Source organism: Lygodium microphyllum, chromosome 17 (assembly GCF_053477565.2).
Source record: "Lygodium microphyllum isolate KBCC chromosome 17, Lygodium_microphyllum_v1.1.10, whole genome shotgun sequence".
Taxonomy (NCBI): Eukaryota; Viridiplantae; Streptophyta; class Polypodiopsida; order Schizaeales; family Lygodiaceae; genus Lygodium; species Lygodium microphyllum.
In genome coordinates this window covers 88718540-88737766 of record NC_141151.1, presented here as the reverse complement: position 1 = coordinate 88737766, position 19227 = coordinate 88718540, and the positions used below count along the sequence as shown (strand labels likewise).

The window sequence follows — 19227 nt, the reverse complement described above, 5'->3', positions numbered from 1 at the left end:
TTTCTTACTTATAGAACCTTAATCACTGATCAACCTGCCATGTACACAGCACAACTCATGCAATGTCCTCAACCTACCAAAAGAGAGTTCCAAAGACAAATGACGTCATGACCGTAGACCACCAAACTGGCTATGTTGTGAGCCATTGCATTATAGTCTCCTTGTGAAGACAGCCTGAAGATGATGATCTGTGTGTGTGTGTGCGGGTGCTTTTAAAAAAAAAACTTGAATTTTGTACTTTGTGCGTGCTGCGGGATTTTGACTAAATATTTCTATCCATATATAATAAAGACATCACAGTTATATCTTTATAAAGTTGTTGTTCAACCATTGTCCTCTCAATTCTCAATGTAATTTATAATCATGATGCATCTTCTATCTTTGGTTCTATACTTTTGAATCACTTTTGAGGTAATGATATGTACTTATGAGCAGGAGCAGCTCAGGATCATCCACAGTCCAGATTAGTCATTTTCCATCTTTGCTAATGATACTTTCATGTGCATTGCAAGCTAGTTCAACCATTATCAAGGTTAGCCTCGTTATGCTTTTGATGCTGGATTTTGGTGTCTACGTTTACATTGTTAACCTTCAACTTTAAAGTATTAGCTTGAAGTTTCTAAATAAGGTTTGCTAATTATTGCAGGAGTCCATATTTCGAAATGCATCACAACATTTGAAGGTGCCTCTCTCTCTCTCTCTCTCTCACACACACACACACACACACACACACGCACACACACACACACACACACACGAAACACATGCACACACGCTGTGCTGTAGAATACCACCTGGCAGTTACCAGCCTTCTTTTTACTGGGGGATGTCATTTGAGATACTGGTTCACAATAGAGACTTCTATCTTCTTTGATCATGTCAGCCCTATTGGACAATCTTGACGTACATTTCTTTTGATGAGAAAAATCAATCACTCCTATACAAGAGCTCTCTCTTAATGACCAATTGAACCATCCCACAGAATAATGTTAATCATGATTCTTGTGCAAATCAACCCCACCTACAGTAGGAAGCGATTTTGGGTGCAAATTTTAAAAGCTGTTATTGTGTTGGGGAAAATTAAATCAAGCATGTGAACTGTTGAAATTCTAGCTACTTGTTAAGAGCAATTTCTATTAGTGTAAGGGAAAAAACGAAACTGCTATACAGGACAAAGTAATTTTCAAAAAGTGAACATGAATCAGAGGCGTGTTGTACTGAAACCAGCTAGCCTTCTTAGCAAGGGTGGTAGATGACCTAATTTAACTCAAATTACAGCAAGCATTAAATTCACAAATCCGAAATCACACACTTCAGCAGTTCATCTTGGATAGTTGTCACCCAATTGGCTTCAACAACTAATGCTTCTTACGGTATTTTTTAAATCTATATTGCCAAAGGTTGAAGGACACTGAGATATGAACTGATCTACGCCAATCTTCAATAGAATGGCTGCCATAAATGACGAGCAACCCTTGGAATACATTTGCCGCTTGATTGAGCTTCAGTGTGGGCACAATTGGGTTTCCAATTTCTTGCCTGTGGGCCGTAATAAATAGAGAATCGGTTCACCCCTCAGATCAGCTGCAAAATTTTTGATCTTTAGCTGCCACACTGAGTATGCACTCTACAGTAATTGGGCATGGTTCCCAAAGTGGTTGAGAAACCCTAATTGCTGCCTGCTGGTAGACAGCCTTCTGAGGCTGTTGCCTGCCTGTAGTGGCCTTCTGATCAGCTGCCGGCTACTTTTTGACACTCTCCAATGGCTGGTCTCTCCTCTCTGTGCTGCTCTTCACCATCAGAATGACTTCCACCAGTCTTAGCCAGTCCCAACAGCCCTCTCTCAACCTTGCATGAGAAAGTTTGCCACTTGGCAAGCTTCTAAGTGCAATTCCCAACATTTATTAACTAATTTTCAATTAATTAATTATTTACATGTCCCTATCCAATAAATTGCTGGTGCCCATTCACATTTAATGTGCGAACCTGCATGGAACATTAACTTGTTCGAGACATTAATTGGCTCAGGACTAGCATTAATTATTTAGTTAATGCCTATCACCATTGGATATTTTAATGGTCCAAATAATGTCCTAGACCCAAATTGACAAGAGGCATCCACAAGTACCTGTCTAATGTAACCTCATATAACTTTTGTCAATGTCATCCACTTGGCCTACCAAGGTTCTCATCGAATTAATTGACTTACATTACACACCTGCATCTCACATGTGCACAACTTAATAATGCCAAAGCTAAGCATTAAAAATACACATCCTTGTGATAGGCCCCCTTGGGACAATTGCACTACAATGTGACACAAGTAAAAAGATGTCGATGGAGAAAGGATACCATCATAGTTAAAGAACATTAGCAAACACTCGTTGAATCCTCTTCCATCCATTTGGTATCCATTAGTGAGTAGTTCTAAAACTTCACCAAATACCTTTTTGAAACTTTTTCTCTAATCTTCTTTGTGTGTCAAATATGCTCGGGTACCACAATTTCATCTAGCTTCTCAACCTTTGGCTGAATTTCAGCATATATATCCTTTGGCACATCACCTTGGAAAGGCCACACTAAGCTCACATGAAAGGCATTATGTATTTGCCAATGTGGAGGCAATTTCAGCTTATATGACATATCACTAAACTTTTCATCAATGGATGTCTACAGTGATCAGTTGCTCTTTCTTGCTTCTCTTTTTACCTTTTAATATTTACTTGACCTTCTGATAGGCTACATCCATGCTTTCCACATACCTATTAGTCTACATACCTATCAACCTACATACCTATTTGCCTCGAGAATCTTGTCCTTATGCAGAAGATTGATGGGATTTTCTTCCCACCCTCTACCACCTTGAAAGGAGCTTTGCTAGTGGAACTATGCATTGTGTTGTTACATGGGAACTCAATCAAGGGTAGATACTATTCTTGTTGTGCCTTATAGTCCAAAACATAGTAGCTTAAAAGATTCAATACTGTTGTATTTGCTGGTCTCTTCGGAGACCATTTGTTTGTGGATGGAAGGATGAAGAAAATCTCAGTATGGTACCCATATTTTCAGGCAGTCCCTTCCAAAAGAAACTAGTCATCTCTAGGTCTTGACCATTCAAGATTGATTCAAGCATGCCATGGTACTTAAAAATGTGTTGTAAAGATAACTATGCCATATGATCAGCCTTTTTCTTCTGTATAGAAATGAGATGGGCTTGCTTATTGAACATGCAAGTAATTGTCCAAATTCCTTCATTCCCTAAAGAAGTCCTCAAAAGATTAAAAACTGAAATCCATAGCAATGCTCTACCAAGGCCTATTAGGTGTATGCAAAGTATGTAACAAACTCGGAATCTTCTGCCTATCATATGCTTGACTGCAATGGAAGCGTAGAAGAGTGCCGTAATAGAGTGCACAACACAAGAGAATAGAGAAAACAAACGAAATCAAAAGAACATTACAAAGGAAGAACTCAGAGATACGTTTGGGAAATGGAATCCATATACCAACATGAGATAGTCACATACGTCATGAGTCACTAGCTGTGTGGGTATTGGCACTGGCTCCCTGAGGATGAGGGAACCAAATTTGTAGGCATAAAATAATGCAAAGAAATGAATAGTTCAACCCACATCATGACGCAGCTGGTCAACAATCAATACCCCAAATCATCAAAATGATGACAACAACAAATATCCAAAATAGACCATAATACCTAGACCACAATTGCACAGGCTCGTACTCACTCATGAGCTGACTAAATTGCTAACACTTCTAACACACAACGCATGTGCAAACAAACTGCATTATATCACATCTCAAAGCTGGCCATTACAAAAAGTGCACTATGGCCTTCTTAGAAATGGAGATGGCAGCTCTCAGCTGAAAACATAGTGAATAAGAGAGAGAGAGAGAGAGAGAGAGAGAGAGAGAGAGAGAGTGTGTGTGTGTGTGTGTGTGTGTGTGTGAAGACATAGCTCGACACACGATGCAATTCCCAAGTGTGTGTGAAAAGTACAAAGTACAACCCTTAGACCTTAGGATTGAGAAAGTGCCTTAAGTTGCATTGACACTCGAAAGTGTGTAAAGTACCGTAAGTGACTGAACTATGTACCATAAATACACAAATAGAGAATAATGTGATTGGGGGGAAAGACCTCTCGTACGGAGAGTAAACAGTGTTTTAGTGTCCTATTGCGGATCATCGACATTCCTCTGTGAGCGTAGGCGTGAGTGAAACCCAACAAAACTCCCTGGAGTGAAAAGTGATTAGCATACAAGGATCATCTACCAAAGGAGATCAAATTTATTGTTGCGAGGAAGAGCTTTGGTGAAGATGTCTGCCACATTGCTGTTGATAGGATAGTAGACAAGGCTGATATCCATTGCATGTATCCTCTCTCTGACAAAGTGATAGTGGATCTCTATGTGTTTTGTGTGGGCATGAAACCTTGGGTTCAGTGCCACTGCAATGGCACTCTGACTGTTAGTAAACAAAGGAGTAGACTCCGTGATAGATACATCATATCAGACAACAAATGTCTCAGCCATACACATTCAAGTGTGGTAGTGAAAGCTGCCTTGTATTTAGCTTCACAAGATGATGTGGCAACAGTGGATTGTTTCTTGCTAAGCCAAGAAATGCAAGATGAACCAAGAAAGAAACAATTTTCTTGTAGAGTGACATGAATCAAAATCACCAGCCCAATTTGAATCACTGTAAGCATGTAATTGCAACGATCCCCCCTTGGCATAAAGCAACCCAAGAGTCCTAGTACCTTGCAAGTAATGAGAACCATGCTTCATAGCTTGCCAATATGACATGTGTGGGCTGTGTATATATCTGTTCAAGGTTGAAACTGCAAACTGAATATTTGGCCTTGTGTTGCATAAATAAATGAGACATCCAACTGTTGGAGTATATGTATGAATGCCAAACAGATCCAAAGACAACTTAAGTCCATTGTCCATCGGTGCGCTAACTGGCTTGCAATCTTGGAAGTCAAATCTCTCAAGGAGTTTACTGATATATCTGGAATGTGACAATCCAATGCCTCTAGCATCATGAATAAATTGAATGCCTAAATAGTAATGCAAAGGCCGCAAATCTGACATTTCAAAAGTTTGTTGCACGCTTTTCTTGAATGCTGAAATGTGATCAGCATGTGTCCCTGTGAGCAAAAGATCAACAAATGACCAACAAGAATCCCCCCTCTTTGCATACGTAAAGAGTAGACTCTGATGGGTTGTTAATGAACCCTTGACTGAGTAAAAAGACATCAATTTTTGCATACCAAGCTTGTGGAGCTTGCTTCAAACCATACAAAGCCTTTTTCAGCTTGCATACCAAGTGTTCGGATCCTTCAACTGCAATACCAATGGGCTGCTGTACAAACGCTTCTTCTTGAAGTTTCCTATGTAAAAATGTAGTTTTAATATCAAGGTGGCGCACAATCCAACCATAATGGGCAACCAAAGCAACCATAATCTAATGGTAGTTATACTGGGCGTAGGAGCAAATGTCTCCTCATAATCAATGCCCTTCTTTTGCGTATAGTCTTTTGCCACAAGTTTGGCTGTGTACTTATCAATGGATCCATCCCCTTTTCTTTTCAACTTATAGACCCATTTAGTACCAATGGCTTTCTTTCCAACAGGCAATGTCACTAAGTCCCATGTTTGATTCTTCATGATAGAATCAAATTTAGCTTGCATTGCTGCCTTCCAATGCACACTCTATTGTGCATCCTCAAAACAATCAAGCTCCTCATCATCAAGTGTGTGTGCTTCCATAACAAACTCCATTGTGTTAGCATGATCATGCAGACATGCCTGTCTTCTAGTATGACCAGCAAGAGGAGCATCCAGATGATTGTCTTTTAAAGTTTGCAAGTACTATCTAGGCATTTATCTAAACCCTTGATTATGTGGGTGCTCTGATGAACCTCAAATTCAGCATCTTACGGAATATTCAGATCTGCGATATGTTGAATCTCTACATTGTTTAATGGAGCAGCTGGTTGAACATTTTGTTTATTTAATGAAGCTCCAATTGTATCACCAAAAGAAATAGGCAACAACCCTTCAAACACATCATTTGTAGCTTGATATGTGTCAAAAACAGCAAGAGATAATTCTGATCTTTCATAAAAAATCACATCCCTATTGACAAAGACTTTCTGAGAAACAGGACCATATAGTCTGTACCCTCACAGCTGTATCCCACAAATATGCACTTGGCAGCCTTCTTGTCCAACTTTTTTCTCAATACTTTGAAAATATGAGCATATGCAAGACACCCAAAAGTATGAAAGTTGCCAAGTGAAAGTTTACGGTTGTTCCAAGCCTCAAAAGGCGTGACATTTTTCAATGCCTTGGTAGGGTTCCTGTTCAAAACGTGACAAGCATACATAACTGCTTCCATCCAAGAACCATGTGGCAAAATTTTAGCTCTCAGCATACATCTGGCCATCTCCATGAGTGACGGATTCTTCGTTTTTGCAACTCCATTTTGCTGTGGAGTATATGCAATAGTATACTGATGGGCAATGCCTTTTTGCTTCAAAAAATTATTTAGCAAAGAAGACGTATATTCCTCCCCTTGGTCTGAATGAAGCGTTTTAATCTGACAGCTAGATTGATTTTCCACAAGTGTAATAAAATTCATAAATGTATCATACATCTCTTGACTTTTTCACCAATGAATAGACCCAAAAAAAGTGAGTAAAGTCATCAATGAAGGTGATGAAATAATAATCTAAGGAAAAAGGGAGGAGGAGATTGCTCTAATGAAAATGGAATCAAAGATTTAGCCTACAAGTTGGCACATTCCAAGAGTGAATACCTCCCAAAGCAGCAACACGCATCCTCCTTGAGTGCATTGAATGCACGTAGCCGAAGAGGAGAAGAGAAGTTGGAACAACTAAAAAGAAAACTAGAGCCAACAAGGAGGGCAGTGCAACATGGGCTCCATGCCAAGCCATGCATTGCTTTCTTTATCCTTGGCACATACAATGCATCCTACAAATGGAGAGTAGAGCCATCAATTGTCAGAGTGCAGTGGTGCGGAAGCGTAGGACTGAGAGAGAGAGAACGCAGAGAGAGAGAAGAGAGAAAGAGACAGTGGAAGATGAAGATCTGCTGTATAAAGTGTGCTGTATACAAAGATATGTAGATATATACACGGGCGCAGTGTGTTGGACTGCGTGTCTCCACCTCGACGATGCAACCTGTTGTTCACCTCGAAGTCCGCTGCAGTCTGCACTGTCTCCTGTCTGAAATTTGCGAACAGAGACGGAATCTGCGCGAGCCACCAGCCTGTAATCTGCGAGCAGAAGAATGTGTGTGCAGAAGACTGAAAACTCGGCTATAAATAGCCAGAATCAGGGCGCATAAAATATGCAGGTCGGATTGCCACGTGGCAGTCCGATTGTACAGTCCGACTGGACTGTGCAGTCCAACCAGGCAATGATCTCTAACACCCCCTCTCAGAGCCTGGGTGGGGCAGAAGCGTGAGGGATCTAGAATGTCTCCGAAGTAGAGCCTGGGGAAGTGCCTTCGTAAACAAATCTGCAAGATTGTCCTCCGTCTTGCAGTACTCCACGGTGATGGTCTCATCCAGAAGCTTCCCTCTGATGAAGTGGTACTGGATCTCTACGTGCTTCGTCCGGGCATGAAAAACAGGATTCCGTGCCAAGGCAATGCAACTCTCATTGTCGCATTGCAGCAAAGTAGGACGAGTCTGGGGGCAGCCAAGCTCCTCCAACAATCTCCGAAGCCACACAGCCTCACATGTGGTGGAAGACGTGGCCCGATACTCCGTCTCAGTAGACGAAAGGGCTACCGTGGGCTGCTTCTTGCTACTCCATGAGATAACACCTGCACCCAAGGTAAAACAGTAACCTGTAGTAGACCGCCTGTGGTCCACATCACCGGCCCAATCCGAGTCGCTCCAGCATGCAAGAACAAGATCTAAACCACCTGTGCTGGCAGGATAATGAGGCCCTAAATCAGACGTCCCCCGCAAATACCGAAGTATCCTCTGAGCAGCCTTCGTCTCTTGGACCTTCTGTGCATGATGACCTGTGACAATCAAATCATCAACATACAACACAAAAAGCACACAACCAGCCTCGGAAGTGTGGACATAAAGCTGTGGATCGGCCTTAGAACGCCGATATCCCAACTGTGACTGAAGGAACGAATCAATCTTCTCGTTCCATGCACGCCGAGCTTGCTTGAGGCCATACAAGGCCTTCTTCAACCTGTAGACTTTCCCATTTGAAGATCCAAAGCCAGGAGGCTGCTCTACGTAGATCTCCTCCTTCAGATCACCATTGAGGAAGGCCCACTTCACATCCAACTGGTAGACAGGCCATCTCCTATGGCCAGCTAAGGCAAGAACAGCTCGAATAGTTGCCATACGAGCAGTGGGGGCAAAAGTGTCATGACAATCAATCCCTGGGCGTTGTGCAAAACCTTTAGCAACAAGGCGAGCCTTGTGCTTGTCCAAAGAACCATCGCTAAGGTACTTGGTCTTGAAGACCCATTTGACGCCAATCACCTTTTTATTCGGGGGGCGTGGCATGAGTGACCAAGTGCCATTCCTCTCAATAGCCTCCAACTCAGCTTTCATAGCGTTCTTCCATGGTGCGGACTGCAAAGCCTCCTTCACGGAGGTGGGCTCTCGATCCTGCATAACACGGGTCATCAAACAATAGTTAGAGCAAACAAGCTCCGTAGAATGTGCCTGGTGCCTCCGTGACCGCCGCGGACCATCCTGCGGTCCCCACTCCTCAGGAACCCCCTCGATCCCTGAATCACGGAGTGTGTCACGGACCCAACGAGGAGGAGGCCGGACCTCTCCTCGTCTCTCTCCATTAGCTGAAGACTCTGGGATATCCACCGGTGGTAACTCCTCGGGGGTGACCGGTGGAACAGTAGACTCTGTGTCGGAAACAGAATCAGAATCAAAAGGTGTGGGCTCCAAAGGAACTGTCGCGGGAGCCCAACTCTCCCCTGGATCTCCCAGAACGGGATGCTCGTCACCCGCTGCTATGGCCGGAACCTCCACAAACCGTACATCTCGACTGGTATACACATCCCGCTTGACGGGATCATACAGTCGATAGCCTTGGGACTGGGAGCTGTAGCCAACAAATACCTGTCTTCGGAAAGCTGCTTCAAATTTATCACGGTGAGCTTTGGGAATGTGAACATAGGCATCACACCCAAAGACCCTAAAATAAGAAACATCGGGCTTCGTCCCAAAGTAAGCCTCAAAAGGTGTCATCCCATCAACGGCCGAAGTGGGGGATCGGTTAAGGATGTGGACTGTAGTAGCCACAGCCTCGGCCCACAGAAACTGAGGTGTCTGTTGGTGCTCCATCATGGTGCGCGCCATCTCGATCACACTGCGTTTTTTCCGTTCAAGAATGCCATTTTCTTGAGAAGTGTGGGTATTAGCAAACTCCTGGTGAATACCTTTATCTGCACAAAAACGAGCAAACTCATTAGAAACAAATTCACCACCCTTGTCGGATTGCAAGGTCTTCAATCTCCGGCCTGATCGGTTCTCCTCAAAGAGAAGCTAATCCTTGAAGTGGGAGAAAGCTTCTGACTTCAATGCCAAGAAATAGGCCCATGTCATCCTGCTGTAGTCATCTACGATCAACATGAAGTACGAGCTTCCTCTCAAGGACTCGTTCCTCATAGGGCCACAAAGATCCGTAGATACAAGTTCCATCGGTGAAGTAGACCGTCGCGAAGCTTTGTGGGGAATGGCATATCTATGCTGCTTCCCACGAATGCAGCAGACGCATGGCTGCTGGCTCACCACTATATCCGGCAACCCTCGAACAAGCTGTCCACGTGACGCCCTCCGAAGATAATCATAGTTGAGGTGACCAAACCGAGCATGCCATAGCTCTGACTGTGTCTGAGAGGTAAGAAGAAGAGTAGAGAGGGTGGTGGAAGACTTCAATTTATAGATGCTGTTCTCCTCATATCCGAATGAGAGAACCTTCCTTGACCCATGATCAAGGACTCGCACCGAATCACTGACAAACTCCACCAAAAGTCCAAGGGAGCAAATCTTATGAACTGACAGAAGATGATATCCTAAACCTAGTACATGCAAGACCTCTGAGGTATGGATACCGCCACGTCCATCTGGAATAAGCTGCATCTCACCCCGTCGTGCAATAGACACTGAAGAGCTATCTCCAATGAGAATTTGCCCACGCGAGGGTGGCAACTGGGCAACACCATCTGATGAAGGAGTCATGTGCCGGGAGGCACCACTGTCAACGATCCACTCTCGAGCCTGGGGAGCTGTCATTGCAGCATCAGAAGCATTCGGTGTAGAGTCCTCAATGATAGCTAGATGAAGAAATGCAGTTGATGAGGGTGCAGCCACCGCTCCAGAATCCTTCGTGTCCTTCTTGTTGGTGTCCTTCTTGTCTTTGTCAGGGCAATCCTTCTTCCAATGGCCAGTCTTGCCACAAATATGGCATGTGGATTCTTTGTCCTTGTCCTTGTCCTTCTTTGACTTGTTATCCCCCTTCTTCTTCTTTTGGTCCTTCCCCTTTTTCTGAGAGGCTTGACTTGTCAGTGCCTCCGACTTGGAAGCATTCTATCCCTTTAGTTGTTCCTCTTGGTCCAAGACCATAGGAACCAACTCTTTCCACCGAAGAGTGGACTCTCGCCCCGAAGCTATAAGGGCGGAGTAGAAAGCACCGAATTGTGGCGGCAACTGGGACAAGAGTGTAATCGCCATGTCTTCGGAGGAAATCGGCTTCCCCGCATTCTGAACTTGCATCTGAAGTTGTCTAAGCTTGTTGATGTGCTCCCGCAACGAAGAAGACTTGTTTACGGACAAGGTTCGTATTTGTACCTCCAAAGAAACCCGCTTCATAAGGGTCATCCGGTTATACATCTGATCAAGCTCTAGCCATATCTCCCGAGCCACCGTCAAGTGCTTGATGTGAGCTATCACGGCTGTAGTACAAGACAGAAAAAGAGAGGAACGAATCCTTGCATTCAGTTTGTCCCAGTGAGACTGTGCCTTGGCCAACTCCGCACGAGCATCGGAAGAGAGTTTAGACTCATCTCTCACCGAGGGCCGGTCGATCTCCTCCTGTACAAGCTCCGCCAAATCGTAGGACTCGAGGATGGCCAACATCATCACACGCCAGATGCGGTAGTTGTCGCCATCGAGCTTCTGATCTGCGAGAAGAGCCGGTAAGACAGGCACCTTCCGGTCCATAATCGTCTGGAACTCCAAGTCAATCTCTGTAGACATCTTTACCTGTAATGCCTTCACAAATGCAAAAGCAACCCCCTCTAACTGTGAAAACGCAGCCTGCTAGGGCTCTTCCGCGTCCCGAAACTTCTTCACCCGCCGGAGGCGATGAAAAAGCAAAACCTACACTTGAAAGCTGAAAACTCAAACTTCCTCCTTGTCAAACAGCAGTAAACAGCAGCAAATCCACCACCTGGACTCCTTTCCCGCGCGCCCACGCTCGCTTCAGCCTTGTTCCGAGGTGCAGCCCTCCTGCCTGCCCTCAAACGCTGAAAACGCAGCCTTGTGTCGCGATAGAAACTCCTCTTCAGGTTAGTTCTACACTCTGTCAGCCCTTCAACACTGCTCTGATACCATGTCAGAGTGCAGCGGTGCGGAAGCGTAGGACTGAGAGAGAGAGAACGCAGAGAGAGAAGAGAGAAAGAGACAGTGGAAGATGAAGATCTGCTGTATACAAAGACTGCGTGTCTCCACCTCAACGATGCAACCTGCTGTTCACCTCGAAGTCCGCTGCAGTCTGCACTATCTCCTGTGTGAAATCTGCGAACAGAGACGGAATCTGCGCGAGCCACCAGCCTGTAATCTGCGAGCAGAAGAATGTGTGGGCAGAAGACTGAAAACTTGGCTATAAATAGCCAGAATCAGGGCGCATAAAATATGCAGTCGGCTGCAGCCGACTGTACGGCAGCAGGTCGGACTGCCACGTGGCAGTCCGACTGGACTGTGCAGTCCGACCAGGCAATGATCTCTAACATCAATGGCTTTTAGGACAATCTCTCCAACACCTCTAACGGGATAAGATGCATTGTTGGCACATTGCACAGATTTACCAATAGGAGCTACAATATCAAAGGTAAACAAATCCCTGCAGGATATAATGTGCTTAGAAGTACCACTGTCAAAGAACTAGGTGCTAGCATTCTTTGTAGAGTTGGATGCTCTATCTGCCCAAGAAGAATGATAACTGCAAGTGTAAAATTATTAGTCACAGTCAACAACAAAAGACATGGACTCTATAGTAGTAGTAGAAGGTGTATTAGAAACAGACATCCCAGACTTCTTTTTCTCCTTGGCAATGCGTTTCTTGCATTTTGTGACGTGACCTTTTACGATAATGGCACTTTCCTTTCTTGGCTTGCGTGCCCCCCTTCTTGTTGCTATGTGAAGTGCCCGAACTTCCAGAACTCTGCGGAGCATTTCTAGACTAATTGCCCTTGCCCTTTTGTCTTGCCATAAAAGCTTGTTCAGAGGCTACAACATCCACTCCAGTGTTCTTCCTTGTTTGCTCTTTTTCTAGTAGCAAACTAATCAACTGAAGAGAGGTAAGTGGCTATGGAGGAATCCTCATTGTGAGATTCAAGGCCGTGTGAAAGGCCAAATAAGGTGGCAAGGAATTCAAAGTAGTAGAGATCATCTATGCATCAGAATAATACTCATATACATTCATCAACTGCTCACGCAAGTCCTGAATTTTATTAAGATGATCCAACATGGCATCACCTTCATCCATCTTCACATTTTCAAACTCCTTTTTCAAGAAAGAAATGCGTCTCTCATTTTTACCATCAAACATTTGCTCAAGTGTGAGCCATGCTACTCGTGAAGAAGTAGCAGACCATATATGCGGGATTATGGACCGCTGAATGGCCAATGCAATCGATGATAACCATGTCCTTCTTGGGGAGGAGTTGCAGGGGCTACAACTCCAGGATGGACTTCTTCACCACTAATATACTCCCAAAAGTTTTTAGCAATGAGCACATTCTTCATCATGGACCATAGAGAATAGGTATTGCCATCCAATCTATCCTCTTTAGTTACATAGGTGAATACATCACTCTGTCCTTGACTGGCCATGATAAATGTCACTCTTTCAAAAAGCACGAGAGCACGAACCAAAGTTGGAACAATCTGGAAATTTGCAGATTTCCAGAAATTATAGCATATACCAAGCTGTAATTAGCAAAGCTGTGTCACACTTGATCACAATTGTCCAATGTGCTGAAATTCCCACAGCTTTCAGTGAATAGCACACTATCCAATGCACAAACAATGCTCAGCACAACACAAAAAATGTAAAAGCCCCAAAATTTAGCTGTCCAAAGTGCATAATTTTAGTCAATTTTAGACTAAATCTTCAGTACATGTGCCAGTGTTTTCCAAATATAAAAAAACCCCAAACTTTTTGACCCGAATTCCAAGAAATTTCTGCAATTGTGCCCAAAAGCTCCTCCTGGAGTAGAAATGTACCTCTCAGGCAAAAGGCTACTTACTGTAGCTCTGATTTTCGAATAAAATAATTAAATATACCTGTCACCTCCGAAATGCGAGCGAAAGTTGAGCCAAGTGAAGGCTCGAACTAACTAGACTAGTGTTGGCGGCTTGGTGGAGCTGCGTGGCAGTAGCAGGACCTGACGGAGCTGAAGCTGTGAGATTGGAGGACTTTGTAGAGGTGCATGCATGTGGTGCTGGATAGATGAGGGGATGACAGCGATTGGACCAGGGGCACCACTACAGATGACGGCCTTTGCAGGCAGAGGATGGCGAGGTTGGACCAAGGCACGGGCAGCATAGCTGCCAAGTGACAGTGGTGGTACAAGGTGGCGAGCTTGCAGTTGGGTTGCTGGACGAGGTGGCGACAATTGGCGTAGGGGGTAGCTCAGTTGAGCTCTGAGGTGGCGGAGTTGCTAGCGGCAGGTGTAGGTGGCGAACTTGCTGGTGCAGAACTAGATAGGGCGAGAGGCTCAGTTGGATCGAGCGAGCTTGTAGCTTTGATACCAAATGTTAGAAATGGAGATGGCAGCTCTCAGCTGAAAACATAGTGAACAGTAGAGAGAGAGAGAGAGTGAGAGTGAAGACACAGCTTGACACACGATGCAATTTCCAGATGTGTTTGTGAAAAGTACAAAATACAACCCTTAGATCTTAGGGTTGAGTAAGTGCCTTAAGGTGCGTTCACACTCGAAATTGTGTAAAGTACCGTAAGTGACCAAACTATGTAACATAAATGCACAAACAGAGAATAATGTGGCTAGGGGAAAAAACCTCTCGTACGGAGAGTAAAAAGTGCTCCAGTATTCTACTATGGATCATTGACACTCCTTTGTGAGCGTAAGCGTGAGTGAAACCCAACTGACCTTCACCGTAGTGTTAGTGCCTCTATGCCTTGCATATGGGGAAGTATCACTCTCAATCATCACCTTTGGCCTCAATTGCTCTGTGACATATAATTGCCCATGTATCATGAGAAAGCTATCTCTAAGCACATAGTGCTCATGCATGTGGCTGCTACAAAGAGAATTATGCTCATTGGCAAAATCTGAATCAACAACATATTGATATTTCATGGCATCCAACTAAGTGTGATAAACCATGGTAATTGCTGAAATCAGAGGATTTTTTTGATAGTACATCAGCCGCTAAATTCTTCTTATCATCAATGTGCACAATCTAAAAGTATAACGGAGAGAGGAAGTTCGTCTATCTCATATGCTGTTTAGATAACTTGGTAGTAAGAAAGTTATGCAATCTCTGATAATCTTTCTGCACAATATGCAATAGAAGCTTTCATAGAGCTGGATCCACTAGCTCCAATCTCCTTAAGCCACTCTTTATGCTGCAAAACAAGCAGCGCTAACTCCTCCAAGAGAGAGGTCTCCTATACACTAGAGGTCAATAGACTGGTGTAGAAAACATCATACTCGAGAGATGGTAGACGAGTAAGAATGATCATTGCCATACCCCGTGAAGATATGGTGCACGTAGGGATCCAAGCTCATTTCGCATGTCCTCGATTTGGTTGATGTGCTCTTGCCTAGAAGGGGCTTGAAAAATGTAGGGAAATTGTGTTCTTCGCGACAGATTTACTCCAAATAGCAACCTAGATGTGGTTGCCTCTTGTGGAAGCCATTGCATTCTAACTTAGGCGATGATTCCATGTGAGAGAGTACAATGGTCCATGGAAGAGGAAACATGAACATAGAGAGAGAAGGAAGAGAAAGACTACAATGAAAGAAGAGAATGGAAGAAGAAAATCTACATTGAACTCTGAAAGAATGCTGAATACAAGAAGGATTGATTAGTCCCTACATGCAGCCCAAGGCTTCCGTGAGGGCATTGGATCAAGCTGATGATGGTAGACAACATTGGAAGATGGAGAAGAGTATTTGTATGTCCAAGTGTGTTGAAACTTGCGAGGATGAACGACCAGCCAACTGAAGGGGTAGGCTATATATAGTCAAATAACTGAAAAACTAGCCGACTACTATGTAGGAGTGCCAAAAATCTAGCCGACTGCATAAAATAATGGAGAAAATGCAGTAACCTACAATATGAGTTGACCGCCACAAAAGAAACAGGTGTGAATATACCATCCAGTCTTACTGAAAAAGAAATGCAGGGCTGGTATTAAACCTTAGTGTGAACACAACTAAAACTTGACTAAAAAAGAAATGCACTGTAATGCATGCTCCAGAAAGATCTGCTTCCTTTGTCAAAACACGACAGATTAAATGTCAAAGCTCCTAATGACCCTATTTAACTTAGATTGAGGTTCATAGGTGGAAGAGGACAATAGGTGGAAGAGGACAGTGTATGACAAACATGACTGCTAACATGTTTCCATAAAAGCTCTATGTGGTCTAAAGATTCTATCCATCTTTTGATTGAATGTGATAGGAGCATTTATGAGCGCCCCCAAATGGCATGTCAAGTAACTCAAAAGTCCAAAAGATGTCTTGAAAGCAGTCTTTGGTACATCCTGTGGCATCATTAATTGTGATCTTATTCAATGCACAGTACTCAATGCACATGTGCTATGAACCATTCTTCTTTTGCACCAAAAGCATTAGCGAATAGTAAGGAGACGAGCTGGCTGGAATCAGCCCTGTTTCCAATAGCTCATTTGCTTGGCTCATAATCTCCTCATATTGGGCAACACTCAACCTATATGGTGGCTTATTAGAAGGGGTACTTGCGGGGATCAAATCTGTAGCACGATCTTCTAGCCGCTCAGATGGTAGCTGCCTTGAAAGTGACTAAGAGAAGCAATCAACATACATTTTCAGAAATGAAATGCAATCCTTATCCAATTTATACACATTTCCAACATGTTCATTATATCTTTATCATTAGCAAAAACCAAGTAGGTTGAAGGATTGATTTTTCATTACTTTAGAAATAGTTGAGGTTGATACAATAGGGACTAATTCCCCTTTTGACTTTACATCCAATGAATGGACCTTGCACCTTGCACTAACGATAAGAGTTCAACTTTGTCATGGGTATTAACCATTGCATACACGTGATGACTCCAAGGCATTCTAAGTAATACATCACAACTTTCCAATGGTGCTAGGAAGAATTCTTTTCTGTCCACATAGCTCTGAACATCCTAGCGAAGCTTCCAATGATAGGTGTGATGGGCTCTACATGCTTTTTACATGCCATGCATGATGCCTGCATGCTGATCTCTAATCTTGCCCCATGCATTGCAAAGTTCTGTAGCGTCACTTAGTTCTAGCAATTTCTTTCATATGACCAGCAGCTGATGCTATGCAAATCTATTAAAAAGATTCTAATAATTCCCATTGGGGATACATCCTTCTACCATGAGCAATTGCTCATTATTGGTCGCTTGTGAATGGCTTTTCAAGCAAACTATCCACAAAAGGGATTTAAGGTCTTAATGTCGTTATGCATCTTTGGTTGTACTTCTAAGTGAGTCAATTTACTCTTGGTATAAAATCTGTGTGGCTGGTTTGTTTTAATCTTGCTTCATCTGATATCTTGAATATCTGATCAGGGTGGGAATGTTGATCTCTTTGTTGTGAACTCCTTTGGATCAGCCTTCCAGGTATTTTTTCTTTAACATTTCATGTTTGATCTGGTCAATGCATGCATAGGCTAACTTTCAGTTTCTTTGTAGGCACTTTTTGTTCTTTTGATGCTTCCCTTTTTATCTCAATTGCGGGGAGTCCCATTTAGCCATTTGCGAGGTTATTTGACTGAAGGAGCAGGTTGTTTATTCAACGTTGGCTCTATGGGCACAGGTCAAGTCTTTGCTGCACACAAAATTTGTTCCCATGATCTTCTGTCATTGGTTATAATCAGACATAATATCCTGAGATACGCCTGATAAAGCATACTGAAACTGTTGCTTTGTTTACAGAATGTGCTGGAGCGGCATCTTTGACAGCTCTTTATGTGATAGTAAACTTGTGTTTTAATATATCTCTTCTGTCCCTCTTGAAAAGGTCATCTGCTGTTGTTTCTTCTCTTTGCACAACTCTTGCAGGTATAATCTGTCACCCTATCTGAAATTACTGTCAGTTTGTTCCAGCTATGTTGCTTGTTAGATAAATTTTTTGAACTTGCAAAGCATAAAAAGTTAGTGAGGACAATGATTCCGTGAGAACACGAAATATGTCATCTCTGATTTTTTTGAGGCTTATTTGTGGTGGAATAAATTTTGTTACTTGAGGCTAACACGTTTACGATAAATTTGCAGTGCCTTTTTCCATTTTTATATTCACTTTCCCCCTTCCCTATGTTGGGGCTCCAGCTTCTCTGCATCCACAATTCTTAATTGGAACTGCAGTTCTGTTAAGTGGACTTGCTTTCTACAATATCTCTTGTAATTGCACCAAGAGTGGTAAAGAATTATACAATGTGGGTGGCAAATAATTATACGAAGAGACACGGTGATTGAGTTACTCTCTACGAACTCCCCCTTCTGATTGCAAGAAGTCCATTAAACAGCTGGACTGATCAAGATTGAGGGTTTGAAAATACCAGAGCTTGCATTAGTAGTCCACATTCCCATTAGCAATTTTGAATCTGAGGAATTGACATTGGTTCCTCAATGAAGTTGGTGGTCCCCAAGAATCAAGGGGGTTCTTTTTACAATAATCAACTTGCTGTTTGCAAGGTGTATAGATTCATGAAAACATGAATATGCAATAAAATGAAGAAGGGTTGATTTCTTGTCGAGCAAACAGCCATTGGATTGCATGTCATATGTTTGTCTGGAGGTAATATGGTCTCAAAATGCTTTAACATGCAGCTATTGGTCTCATGACAGTAGTTGAGTGTTCCTTATAACTGGAACAGTATTACTATGTGTTGACATTTTTTGCATTTCTGTGGTTGGTTGTATTAAAGTTTCCAGAGGTCTCATTCATCTCATCCATGGCATAGACTCCATGTATTTGTCTATGCATCCTGTGGCCCAATTATACTGGATCAAACAAAATGTTTGAGACTGTGGGCTTGTCCTTTGTTTGATAAACTCTTCATGATAATACCAAATGGAAACACTGTTCTCTCTTTTTTTTTAAAAGCAGAAGAAAGAATATATATTAAGTACGAAACTTACATCATCTCAGGATGTGCCATAACATGCCAAATCCCCTGCAGGTAGCCCTTTGAGAGGAGCTTGAAGGCTATCTTAAAAACCTGACTATCTTTGCTAAAGACGTTAAAGGGAGACTATAATCTCAAAGATGTTTCTCTTTCTGTACTGTATTCTTACTGTCCATGTGTTTTTTTAAAGGACTGCTCTAATGATGTTCCATAACTTCAAGGACAACTCATCAAGTGATCCCGTCTCCAGAAAAGGGCAGTTTGCATGCCTTTGGAATTAGTGCAATGAGACTTGCAAAAGAGCAGAGCGACACATAAGACAGGAAAGAGATTCCCTCTGCCTAAAACAGAGTTGATATTGTACTCACTCTCTCCTGAGCTTTGATATCTTGTTCTTGTTGGTACCACCTTACACAGCGGCAAATTCAGCTTGAGAGAAGGTGTTGACTCCCAGGCATTAGTTATTCTGCCCTTCCAATTTGCCATGATGCACGTGGGAAGATGCCTTTCCAACTGTCATTTAGTTTCAGGAATGTATCCTCTGAGCCCTTCAGAGAGTCAGCC

General features: G+C 43.0%; 1 protein-coding gene across 1 annotated transcript in view; it reads left to right on the top strand.

Moving 5' to 3' along the window:
- LOC148022125 (protein CLT2, chloroplastic-like) overlaps positions 1-18341 on the top strand; it is a 44687-nt gene extending 26346 nt beyond the window's left edge. The window contains exons 5-10 of the mRNA XM_087697769.1: positions 436-532; positions 647-682; positions 17105-17155; positions 17228-17351; positions 17471-17596; positions 17810-18341. Of these exons, the coding sequence (XP_087553895.1) occupies positions 436-532; positions 647-682; positions 17105-17155; positions 17228-17351; positions 17471-17596; positions 17810-17985 (610 nt within the window). The 3' untranslated portion in view covers positions 17986-18341. The remainder of the gene's footprint in view (positions 1-435; positions 533-646; positions 683-17104; positions 17156-17227; positions 17352-17470; positions 17597-17809) is intronic.
- Positions 18342-19227: the final 886 nt, after the last annotated feature.